An 11,180-nucleotide genomic window follows, 5' to 3' on the forward strand; every position below is an offset into this window, starting at 1 on the left:
TCCCTTCCCTTCCTTCCTTCTGTCTCTCCTTCCTTCTGTCTTCCCTTCCCTTCCCTTCCCTTCCCTTCCCTTCCCTTCCCTTCCCTTCCCTTCCCTTCCCTTCCCTTCCCTTCCCTTCCCTTCCCGCCTTTCTTCCGTCTCTCCCTCCCTCCTTCCCTCCCTGCCTCCTTCTCTCCCTCCCTCCTTCCATCTCTCCCTCCCTTCCCTCCCTCTCCTTCCTTCCTTCCTTCCGTCCCTCCCTCCCTCCTTTCCTCCCTGCCTCCTTCATTCCCTCCTTCCTTCATTCCCTCCTTCCTTCCTTCCCTCCTTCTCTCCCTCTTTCCCTCCCTCCTTCTCTCCCTCTTTCCCTCCCTCCTTCTCTCCCTCTTTCTCTCCCTCTTTCCCTTCCCTCGCAGCGGGGCTCCGGAGCTAACCACCCCCCGCTGGCCCCCCCGCCACATGGCGCTGGAGGAGCCGCCCAGCGGCGGGCGCAGGCGCCGCAGCGCTCTCGCCTCAGCGCCCTCGCTTCAGCGCCATGGCCCGTGGGGGGCCGGTGGCTGTCTTGGGTGCTGTCGCTTGCCTTTGCTTCCTGGCCCCGGCGGCTGTGGGCTTCAAGAAGAGAGGACCCAGCGTCACAGCCAAGGTGACTGTCGCCTGCGGCCGGAGCGGCTTTAAAGACCGGCCGCCGGCGTGAGGCGAGTCGGGATCGGTCGGTCGTCAGGGGGCCGCGGCGTCTTTTTAGCGGGCCCCCAACGGGAGTGTTTATCCTGCCAGCGCTGCGCCTGTTGATGGCGATTACTGAGGCGGAAGAGGCCGCCTAGCTGCCTTCTACCCCCATTTTATGGTGTAAGGCTGGTCCGCTCCTTCCCGGGCTGGATTCCGGGCAGAAGGGAGGCCCCAGCGGGGTCGGCTTTGGGGAGGGCTTGGACAGATGCTCTAACTTTCTCGTTTTACAAGTGTTTCGGGGTGGTTTGTTGAATCTTTTTGCCCTCTTTCTGTAGGTGCTGGCACACTTCAGACCTCCAGTTAGCTAAGCCTGCCTCTGGCGTACGGAAAGAGTAACTTTAAAATTCGTAATTGCATCCTTGTTCCTGTGGTCTCTGTAGTGCTGGAGACATTTGACGGCTGTGTGGTTGTGACCCCCGCTGCACTGAGCAGTGGGATTTTAACCACTCTTGGGGCTCCGTTGTGCTGTGCTTTTGCGCTCCCCCTCCCCCGCCCCTTCATTGCTGAAACTCCTGGTGGTGTGAGACGTTAGTTTAATTTCACCCTTGGTTTGTTGCACCCTCGTTGCAGCCCATGACAGGCTTGGGCACTTGGGTGTGCATTAAAACTGTGCTGCCAGCGAAGCTGTGGAGCAGGACTCAAGAGTGGCTCAGTCTTGCACATCTGTCTCCTTTGTTGGTAGAACTGGGGCTTCGTCATGGGCATATGTGGTAATTAGAGATGGCACTGCCCAAGAGTCTTACCTGTGGGCCATGCCACCTGGCATCGGGATGGGAATGCACCTAGTTAGCACAGCACACTGGCATCTCTTCTCAATACGTTTTTGCTGGTGCAGGAGGTGGGGTACCAAAGTCGTATTTTGGATAGATACTTTTTTCTGCCTCTAAAGTGTCTGTCAACCTACACTCAAACGTGAGTGGTGGTGTTGGTGAAGGATGCCTACAGCATGACAGAGCAGGGGCAGAGCTACTTCCCCTGGCATGGCCTCAGCTTCCTAAGTCACAGGTTGTGCCTTTGTCTCTGAATTTCATTGCCACCATTATCAACAGCTGTCTACAGTTTCATTGCCATGAACTTCTAGTCCATGAATGTCATTTTTTTTAGGGCTGTAAATCTCTTACACTTTGGTCGCCAAGTCATGTTCTAGCGATATATTTCAGTTTAACTGAGCTTTGCTTGCCAAGTACTTTGCTTCTTCAGACCTTTAGCCTGGGATTTCATTTTGTGCCCTTTTCTGATTCTTACATTGTGAGACATTGATTGCATCTGCTGATTTCCCTTGCCTGAGCCAGTCATAATTTTACAGACATTATGAAATCGCACAATTTTTCTCTCTTACAGCTTGCATAATTTAATTTAATCTTTCTTCATACAGAAGATATTCCAGAGCTTTGAGCATTTGTGCTGCCCTTTCCCCTATGTTTTTTTAGTTTGGTTTTATCATTCTTCAGTAGAGAAGTCAGAATGATGTGCGGCACTGAGTATGAATGCACAGTAGAGATGTATACCATGGCATAATTATACCCATGTACTGTCCTTACCTGTTTTTAATTCTTTCTAATGTTCATTTTCATTCTCTGACCTTCACAAGCCCAGAGCCAAACTTTTCATCACGCAGCTCAGGGTGACTCCAGATGTCTTTTCTGACTGGCAGGTGATCTAGGACCCCTAGCTGTGCTGTACATCCTCTTCCACATAGTATTTTGCATTTATAAGGAATTCACTTGGCATTATGTTACCTAGTCTTTTTATCACAACCTTCTCCCTCCCCCTCCCCCTCCCCATACCCCCCACCCCACCCCCCCCAATCCCCTCAATAATTGAGTACTCTTGGCTGGGTTTTTTTCATTTTAATATACACCTTTTTGGGTAAATCATGTATGAGTATGTTCATGAGAACTGACCATTACCTGTGCACTCTTTTCATTTCAGTCTTGAAATATTTACTACAAATATTAAATAAGATTAAATAGTTATATTAATAAGACTGAAAATTTATAGTGTTCTTCAAGAGTTTTTGATGAAATATCTGGCCAGATCTTTACTGAGATTTGAGCCTGCTGAGCTGACCAGCACATTAATGTCTACAGGCTTTCTGACTTCTCTGAGAGCTTGAGGAAATATGCTTAAATGAACATGGCTTCTCTGTGTAAAAATGGCATCCAGGGCTACCAAGTATTTCCACATTTGATTTTGTGGCCAGAAATACACATGGATGTGTTACGTGATGCATAATTAGGAGGCACAGAACTTCCAAAAAATCACTAAGCATGTAGTGTAAGTATTTGGAGTGCTAGCAGGAAGTCAGGAGCTTACTGGTTGTTCCCAAATGTAGAATAAGCCAAAGCTACGTTTTTTCAAAGTACTAGGCTAGCTAATTAGGTGAGCAGCTCTGCTTGAATGAAGCCTTCAGGTTGGGTTAGGTTTGGTGTTTGTGATGAACTTGTCTCCATGTGCTCTGTGAAAGCGTTTGATGTTACTGGTGTCTTGAGTCATTGTTTGGTAGCCTTGGCTGTGTTTTTCATATATGCTTATATATTTCAGGCAGTCTTCCAGGCAAAATAAAATGCATTTAGAAAAGGCAGCCAGGGAATATCCCTTACCTAGATAGCCCTGGCAGCAAAATTTAGAGAGTTGTGTTTATAAAAATGTTAAGAAGTTAGTGAAAGTGTGCTGTTAATACTTTGGGAGCCATACATCTAAGAAGTATATTATTCAGTGCCAAGAAAATGAATGAGGTGTATCAAAAGGAATTTTATTTTCTTTATAAGGCTTTTATAGCATTAGCCAAAAGTTCAACAGTCAAAACCACACGGAGGATCAAGAAACAGTAGAAATGTTTAGTAGGAGAGTGTGAAAGAGGCATTCACATTGGAGAGACTGTGGTCATTTTTTATCATTATTGGACTAATTTTTTAGCATTGCAGACAAGTAATACTTGGTTGAGTGCCACAAGGAACAGCGAATACCACATCACAGGAATACATATTGCTGTTTCCTAGAAGTTGTAGTAGTCTTTATGTAACTTTTTTAGAACTTCAAAATGCCTCATTTCCTGACAGCTGTTCCTATTTTCAGTAATTGTTGGAACATTTTTGCACGTTCAAATACACATTCATACAGTCTGAACCATATTAAAATGCTTTATAACTCATTTGCCTTTTTGAAGTTGCTTTTCAGCAACATCTACATGGAACCTTTTAGGCAATCAGCTGAATAATGTAGCCTGGTTATTCCTATGTAAGGTTTGAATTCATATTTAGGTAAGTGACTCCTTACTTGAGCTGTAGGATTTTCTTCCCACTATTGGTCAAGTTTAATGAAGTTTAGCCTAAGTCATATACATACTAACGCCTAAAGCAGTGAAAATTAGAAGTGGATAGCAAGCTATCATTTGTAGGGAATGTCAGTTCCTTGTTACTGTTCACCACACTGGAATAGCGTTGTTCTTCCTTACTTTCTTATTTCATCTTTTCCTTACAGTTTTAAAGACATGTATGTCTAGTAAAAATCTTGGAATCTACCTTTAAACTTGTGGTACAGCAGTCTCACTGAGCCTTTAAGAGCACTAAGAATCAAAATGTATAGTTAGGTGTTCTCAAACTGTTCTGTACATCACCTGATTTCTGTAGCTCTGAAATTATTTTTCTTATCAGCACCCTCAGTAACTGAAGGATATTATTAATACTGACCAGTCAGAAGCAGTTTCTTATCACCTTAAGCTTTCAGAAGCTTGGCCTTTTTGTTGTGCTCATGTTTGTATCACTTTTGTTCTCTTACAAAAAATGTTCAGGTGTTCTTTGATGTGAAGATTGGAGACAAAGATGTTGGCAGAATTGTAATTGGATTGTTTGGAAAAGTTGTCCCAAAGACTGTGGAAAACTTCATTGCACTGGCTACTGGAGAAGTACGTTTGCAGTTTTCTTCCACTATGTACTCAGGCTTGGATTGAGAAGTAAATACTGCTTTAATTCTGTTTGAATTGTGAATTGAAAATCTTAATTCAGTGGACCTTGGGCAAGAGTGCCATCCCCGAGGCTGTCCACTGGTGTATGTCTTCTCAAGTCCTTGGGGCTTGGTTCACAAGAGGCAGTTACAAGATGTTTGGACGTCACCACCTCAAGTCATTGCTGTCATGCAGATCTAGCATACAGAAGTACCATGGTCAGATACCAGTCAAATAAAGATCATGGCTTTAATCACCTTAATAATGCCTGCTTTGGGACAGCGCAGCCCGACTGCATTCACCAGCATCTGTTTCTTGCCAGTATCTATCTCCAGTGGTGGTATATTCTGTGAGATTTGGCCATTCACTGCAGGCATATTTCCATAGACTGGGATGTTACATTAATTTAAAGAATTATTTCATTTTCTTAGAGAGGATATGGATACAAAGGAAGTAAATTTCATCGTGTGATCAAAGACTTCATGATTCAAGGAGGAGACTTTACAGCTGGAGATGGATCAGGAGGTAACATATTTAGTATCTTCCAGGTTCCCTTTCCTTTTGTCAGATATCTCCTGAAAAGATGGGCAAATCAGCATATTGGAAAAATAAAATAATTGGTTTAGAGCATGTAGTACTTTTGCAAGCATGTTGGAACGTAAGCTGCACATATTTGTGTTACCTGATTATGTGTAGAGCTTTCTTCTCAATTTTTGCAGATAGGTTTTTTCTGTCTGTGACTTGTCCCTGTTAAAGAAGCATGGCTTTGCGTGGTGGACTGGAGCTATGTGACTGGCTAAGTTGCTCCCACAACATGCTGTCTCCAAAAGATGGATGTCTTCATCCTTCCCCTGCTCTGCTTTTTGACAGCAGTTCTTCCCTGAGGCACTCATTGCTTGCATGTGTACATGAACCAGTTCAAGTCATCCAGCAGAGAACTAATCCATGACGAAACAGCGATAGCATGTAGAGGGAAGGCAGGCAGGGAAGGAATAGGGTGCCCTCTCTGTCCTCAGTTCTGTGGAACCTTCTGAAATGTCCTATGGGAAGGAATTTCAGAACAGGGGTGTAGAAATTAGAAAATGAGGGTCATGCCCTCTCCCTTTTTTCTCTTACTAAAACCATAAACTTGCTAGTGGTATGAATTCCAGCTATGTGTACCACTTCTCCCTCCTGAGCCTTTTGAAGATGCTCTGGCCAATGAGGGCAATCCCAGTGAAGCATCTCTTGCATGCATTCTGGCTTCTGATTTCTTCTCTTCCTTTGCACGCACATTCTTCAGGTGCTACGATTTGAACTGTCTGTGTACAATGTTAGTGATTTCCCTGCTGGAACAGAATGGAAAACACACATTCCTTTTCCTTCCAGTGAACAATGGGGAAGGCTAAAACATCAAAGCCACAGTGTTAGCATTAAAGGTAGGCAATGTTTGTTTGCCAGCTAGTACTGCTTATTGGGATAGTGTCTGGCAGTGTTGGGAGCAGTGTCCCTGATGTGCTAGGCAATAATGACAAATAATGAGATAGCCTTCTCTTTTCAAAGTAATAGTGGCTGAAACATGTCTCAAATGTTCTCTCTCTGAACTGTTTGAGAAACATCAAAATCTGTATGTAACGATTAAACAAATCCACACTGAGTCTTTTAGGCTACTATTTGTCTTCATATATTTCCAAACATGTCTAAAGCAATTTTTATTTAGGAGGATAAGATGTAAAACTTAAGACTAAAATTGTCACAAAACATGGCAACCTTATTTTTAGTGTCTGTAATTAAGCAATTTAAATTTGTTGAACAGAGTGAAGTATACTGTTCAGTGGTCTGTGTAGGTCTGTGTAGCAGGATCTGTGGAGGTACTCTGCTTGTTAAGTTCAAAGGATTAAACATCATCAGCTTTAAAGTATTTTCTCATTATATGTGGTGGTTTAGCTTATTTTTGTCTTTTCTCTGAAAATGCTTTCAGTTACAGCATCACTGACAATTGAACAGTGACATTCCTGTGCTTATTCAAACAATGAATCTTCAAGTCTAGAATTTATACTTTGTTTTACCCTTTTTTTTTAACAAAACCAGGTTTTGTTTTGTTTTTTAAGTTTGCTTTCTTATTTTGGGTCTTAGGAAGAAGCATCTATGGAGAGAGGTTTCCAGATGAGAACTTCAAGCTCAAACACTATGGAATAGGATGGGTTAGCATGGCTAATTCTGGCCCAGACACCAATGGATCCCAGTTCTTCATCAGTGTGACAAAGCCTTCCTGGTTAGATGGAAAACATGTAGTATTTGGCAAAGTCCTTGATGGAATGGTAAGCTAAAAATAGTGGCAAGATAAATCCAAGAAAATATGGACTAATTCTGCCATCTTGTATTTGCTTTAGTGTAACTTAAACCATTGAGGGTCAAAACAATTGTTTATCTATGTATATGGTAGAAAATAGTTGTGAAGAGCCTGGAGCTGGATGATTTAGAACTGAAACAGCAAATTGTGACTGCAGAAATGGAAACTTAAATTATGCCTTTGCCTTTCACAGCTGTTGTTTCAGATCACTAGCCACTGAAATCAACACTGACACCACTGCAGATTACAAATGGAATAAGTTCAGGTCCTCCTTTCACTAACGTTGTAAGCCATGTAATAATTGTATTTCTACAAGCTAACATCTTAATTTTCTAGCGCGTGCTAGTTATGGATAACACTTTCACTGTTAGGGTTTTTAGGAGCATGTGAATATGAAATACACAAACACATATCACTCTAATAAGGAAAAGATTACCTAATCCCCTCAAACTGTTCACATCTGCAAAACTAATCAAAGGCCAAATAGAAGCTTAAAAAAGATACTTCCAACTGATTATACTTTTGGTTTTCCTTTTAAATTATTCCATTTAATCTGTGTTCTGAAATGAATGGTGGAAACATGAACTGCTGCACTGCCCAATTCTTTAACGAGCTTTAAAATCTCTTTGGAACACTTGCCTCCCACTCCCATGTTTGTATTGAATTCAGCAGTAGGTGAAACTTTTTGAGGAGAGGGTTAGTGGACAAATACTAAAAGCCAAGTAGTATTCCAAACTGAATTTTCTCCATTAAAAACATTGCTTTGTTTAGTGCTTAGCATGAGGTCAGTAGTTTACCTCCTATCTAGCCATGGTGCCACACTAAACTGTGTGTGCTATGCTAAAGGTAAAAGCAGTCATCAGGTCTCTTGAAGCATGGTTATGATGTAGGATTAGAAAAATAGTTACTGCTTATCATGAATAATCCTTGGATTCACTTTCTTCTCATAGGCTGCAGATGGACCATGTATGTGCAGCGCTGATCAGATGAAAGGATATTTCCAGTTAGAATCACAGAATCATAAAATCATTTTGATTGGAAAAGACCTTTAAAATCATTAATGCCAACAATTCTCTGATTTTACCAAGTTTGGTGCTAAACCATGTCCTTTAGCACATCCTTGTGTCTTTTATATACCTCTAGGGATGGGGATTGAGATGCTTCCTGAGGAGCCTATTCTAGTGCTTGATAACCCTTTCAGTGAGTTACGTTTCTTCTAATACTAGAGAAAAGGCCTTAAGAGGAGCAGCTAAGGGAACTGGGATTTTTTAGTCTGGAGAAGAGGAGCCTGATGGGAAACCTCATTGCTCTTCACAAGTGCCTGAAAGGAGGTTGTAATGAAATGGGTGTTAGTCTCTTCTCCAAAGTAACTAGCAGTAGGATGAGAGGAAAAGGCTTCAGGTTGTGCCAGGGAAGGTTTAGATTGGATATTAGAAAAAAATATGGAAAGAACAGTTAGGCATTGGAATGGGCTGTCCAGGGAAGTGGTGAAGTCAGCTTTTCTGGAGGTGTTCAAAAAACTTGTAGACATGGCACTTCAGGACATGGTTTAATGGCCAGGTTGAATTCCAGAATCTTAAGGATCTTTCCAACTAAAGTGATTCTATGATACATCTCCCCTGGTGCAACTTCAGAGTATTTCTTCTTGTCCTGTCACTTGTTACAAGGGAGTAGAGACTGACACCTTGCTACAACCTCCTTCTGGGCAGTTGTAGAGAGTAACAAGATCTCCCCTCAGCATCTTTTTCTCCAGACTATATAACACCAGTTCCCTCAGCTGCTTCTCAAAACACCTGTTCCCCACACCTTTCACCAGCTTCATTGTCCTTCTCTGGATGCATTCCAGCACGTCAGTATCTTTCTTGTAGTGAAGGCCCCAAAACTGAATGCAGTATTCACGGTGTGGCTTCATGAGTGCTGAATCACTTCCCTGGTCCTGTCTTGTCACACGGTTGCTGATGCAGGCCAGGATACTGCCTGAGCACACTGCTGGCTTAAGTGCAGATAGCTATCAACCAGCAGACCCATGTCTTTCTCTGCCAGGCAGCTTTCCAGCCAGTGTCACCCAAGGTTGTAGCACTGCATGGCAGTTGTTGCGACCCAGGTGCAGGAACCATCAATTTACCTTGTTGAATCTCATACAATTGATCTCAGCCCATCAGTCCAGCCTGTCCAGGTCCTTCTGCAGTTTTCCCAGCCTCAAGCAGATCAGTACTCCCTCCCAGCTTTGTGTACACTTACTAAGGGTGCCCTTCATTCCCTCATCCAGATCACTGATAAAGATACTAAAAAGAACAAGCCCCAGCACTGAGCCCTGGGGATCACCACTTGTGACCAGCACTCAGCTGGATTTAACTCCATTCAGCACCACTTTTTAGGCCCAGCCACACAGCTGGTTTTTTACACAGAAAAGCATCCACCCATCCAACCGGTGAACAGCTAGTTTCTCTGTGAGGATGCTGTGGTAGACAGTGTCAAAGGCTTTACTGAAGTCCAGATTAACAACATCCACAGCCTTTCTCTCATTCACTGAGTGGGTTTACCTTGTCATAAAAGGACATCAGGTTCATTGAGCAGGACTTGCCCTTCATGAACCCATGCTGACTGGGCCTGAACACATGGTTGACCTGCACATGCTGTATAACGGCACTCAGGATCATCTGCTGCATGACCTTCCCTGGCACTGAGGTCAGACAGACAGGTCTGTAGCTCCCCAGATCCTCCTGGCTCTTGTAGATGGGTGTCACATTTGCCAACCTCCTGGGTTGGCTGGGACATCCCCACTTAGCCACAACCCTTCATAATAGTCTTGTTGGTTAAAGTTTTTTCTAGAATGCCTAACAGATTTCCATATCCTTCTGTCAGCTGTCTGTGGGTTGCACAGTAGTACAGCTGTTAGTGTGGAAGGTCACAATAAAGGTCTTTGTTCAGAAGTTGCTTAAAAAATAGTCATGGTAGGGGCACTTAATTGTTTATCTGGTACCAGACTTAAGCCACTGGAGTTTCCTTGGCTAAACTGAACTCACTTTTTTTTTTTTTTTTTTTTTTAACAGTCAGTTGTGCACTCGATAGAACTCCAGCAGACAGATGAACATGACCGGCCCCTTCAAGACTGTGTGATTGTGAACAGTGGCAAAATAACTGTTAAAGAACCTTTCGTAGTTGAAGTAGGTGACTGGTGAGGACAGCAGTCAGAATGGAAAGTAAAAATCACTGTTCTGTACGGCCTGTTTTCAACCGATCTCAACTATCCATTGAATTTTATCCTCAAAACATATGAAGATACACTTGCAGTATGTATCGTTTGCCAAATACCTAAATGATATAACCATTTCTTTAACAGCTTGATGGAACTATCACTCTTTGAACGACATTCCACTAAATGATAGATCTTGTGGAAAGTCCTCACAAAAAAATCTAGTACTTCAGTTTTTTAAGGTTTGAAATGCAATTGTGTAATGCAAATGTAATTTTGTTCTCTGTGTTCTCTTTTGCAGTATTTGTTTCTGCCTTTTCAACTGAAAATACTGTTTCCTGCAACACGTTCAGCACTGTTAAAAATGCAAAAAAAAAGTAAAATACAGAAGTGTTTTGAATAAACTTTGATTTCAAAGAAATACTTAAACGAAGAGGGTTTTTTATTCCTCCCCATCCCAGAAAATCAACCTCAGTTGATTCTGCAAAATATGTAGGGGGTGCTGCTTTCCAGATGAGTTTGTAAAGCTAGCAGGAATGGTAAATATCTGGCAAGGTTACCTGTTGTTCAGAATATTACAGTAGTCACATACCATCCTGTTAAATCATCATTAGAAATGGGTTAAAACAGAAGAGCCCTTGTTTTACAGAAAGGTGAATTTTATAACACATAATGTTACTTGTGCTAAAGCTCAAGTGCTTTTTTGTGCAGTTTTGCTGTATGTCAGGGATGCAAGTTTAGGTTCATTATTTTTTGTAATGCTGCTAAAATAACCCTTAAGATGACAAGTTAACTGGGTAGCTTTTCAACAAGGTCAGCATAAGGTATCACTTGGAGACAGCTGTGTTTGTTGGGTGCTATAATGAGTTACATAGTGCTCCACAGGAAAGAGATGTGGATTTTTCTCTCGAGTTTCCAGTGGTTTAAAATGCTAGATCAAAGAGCAGTGGTGAGATCTGATAAAGGATGCTTCTGTCTGTGCAGTAGACAGCACACCACTG

General features: G+C 42.5%; 1 protein-coding gene across 2 annotated transcripts; it reads left to right on the forward strand.

Moving 5' to 3' along the window:
* The first annotated feature begins 514 nt into the window (after positions 1–514).
* On the forward strand, positions 515–10,556 carry PPIC (peptidylprolyl isomerase C). 2 transcript variants are annotated; one of them, XR_008489449.1, is made up of 6 exons: positions 515–622; positions 4,499–4,612; positions 5,083–5,176; positions 6,767–6,951; positions 10,037–10,276; positions 10,481–10,494. XR_008489449.1 is itself a non-coding variant. In XM_054397247.1 (5 exons), the coding sequence occupies exons 1-5, from the start codon at positions 515–517 to the stop codon at positions 10,163–10,165; spliced, it is 630 nt and encodes a 209-aa protein (XP_054253222.1). In that variant the 3' UTR covers positions 10,166–10,556. The 2 variants fall into 2 exon arrangements, 1 of the variants encoding a protein (XP_054253222.1); XM_054397247.1 differs by having other exon boundaries at positions 10,037–10,556.
* Positions 10,557–11,180: the final 624 nt, after the last annotated feature.

The sequence above is a fragment of the Indicator indicator genome, chromosome Z (assembly GCF_027791375.1).
Source record: "Indicator indicator isolate 239-I01 chromosome Z, UM_Iind_1.1, whole genome shotgun sequence".
Taxonomy (NCBI): domain Eukaryota; kingdom Metazoa; phylum Chordata; class Aves; order Piciformes; family Indicatoridae; genus Indicator; species Indicator indicator.

Excerpts from the sequence above, each read along its gene's own strand:
- PPIC (XM_054397247.1), top strand. The coding sequence starts at position 515 with ATGGCCCGTGGGGGGCCGGTGGCTGTCTTGGGTGCTGTCGCTTGCCTT. Across the intron at positions 623-4,498 it reads GACCCAGCGTCACAGCCAAG|GTGTTCTTTGATGTGAAGAT; the intron begins GTGACTGTCGCC and ends AAAAATGTTCAG. Across the intron at positions 6,952-10,036 it reads GCAAAGTCCTTGATGGAATG|TCAGTTGTGCACTCGATAGA; the intron begins GTAAGCTAAAAA and ends TTTTTTTAACAG.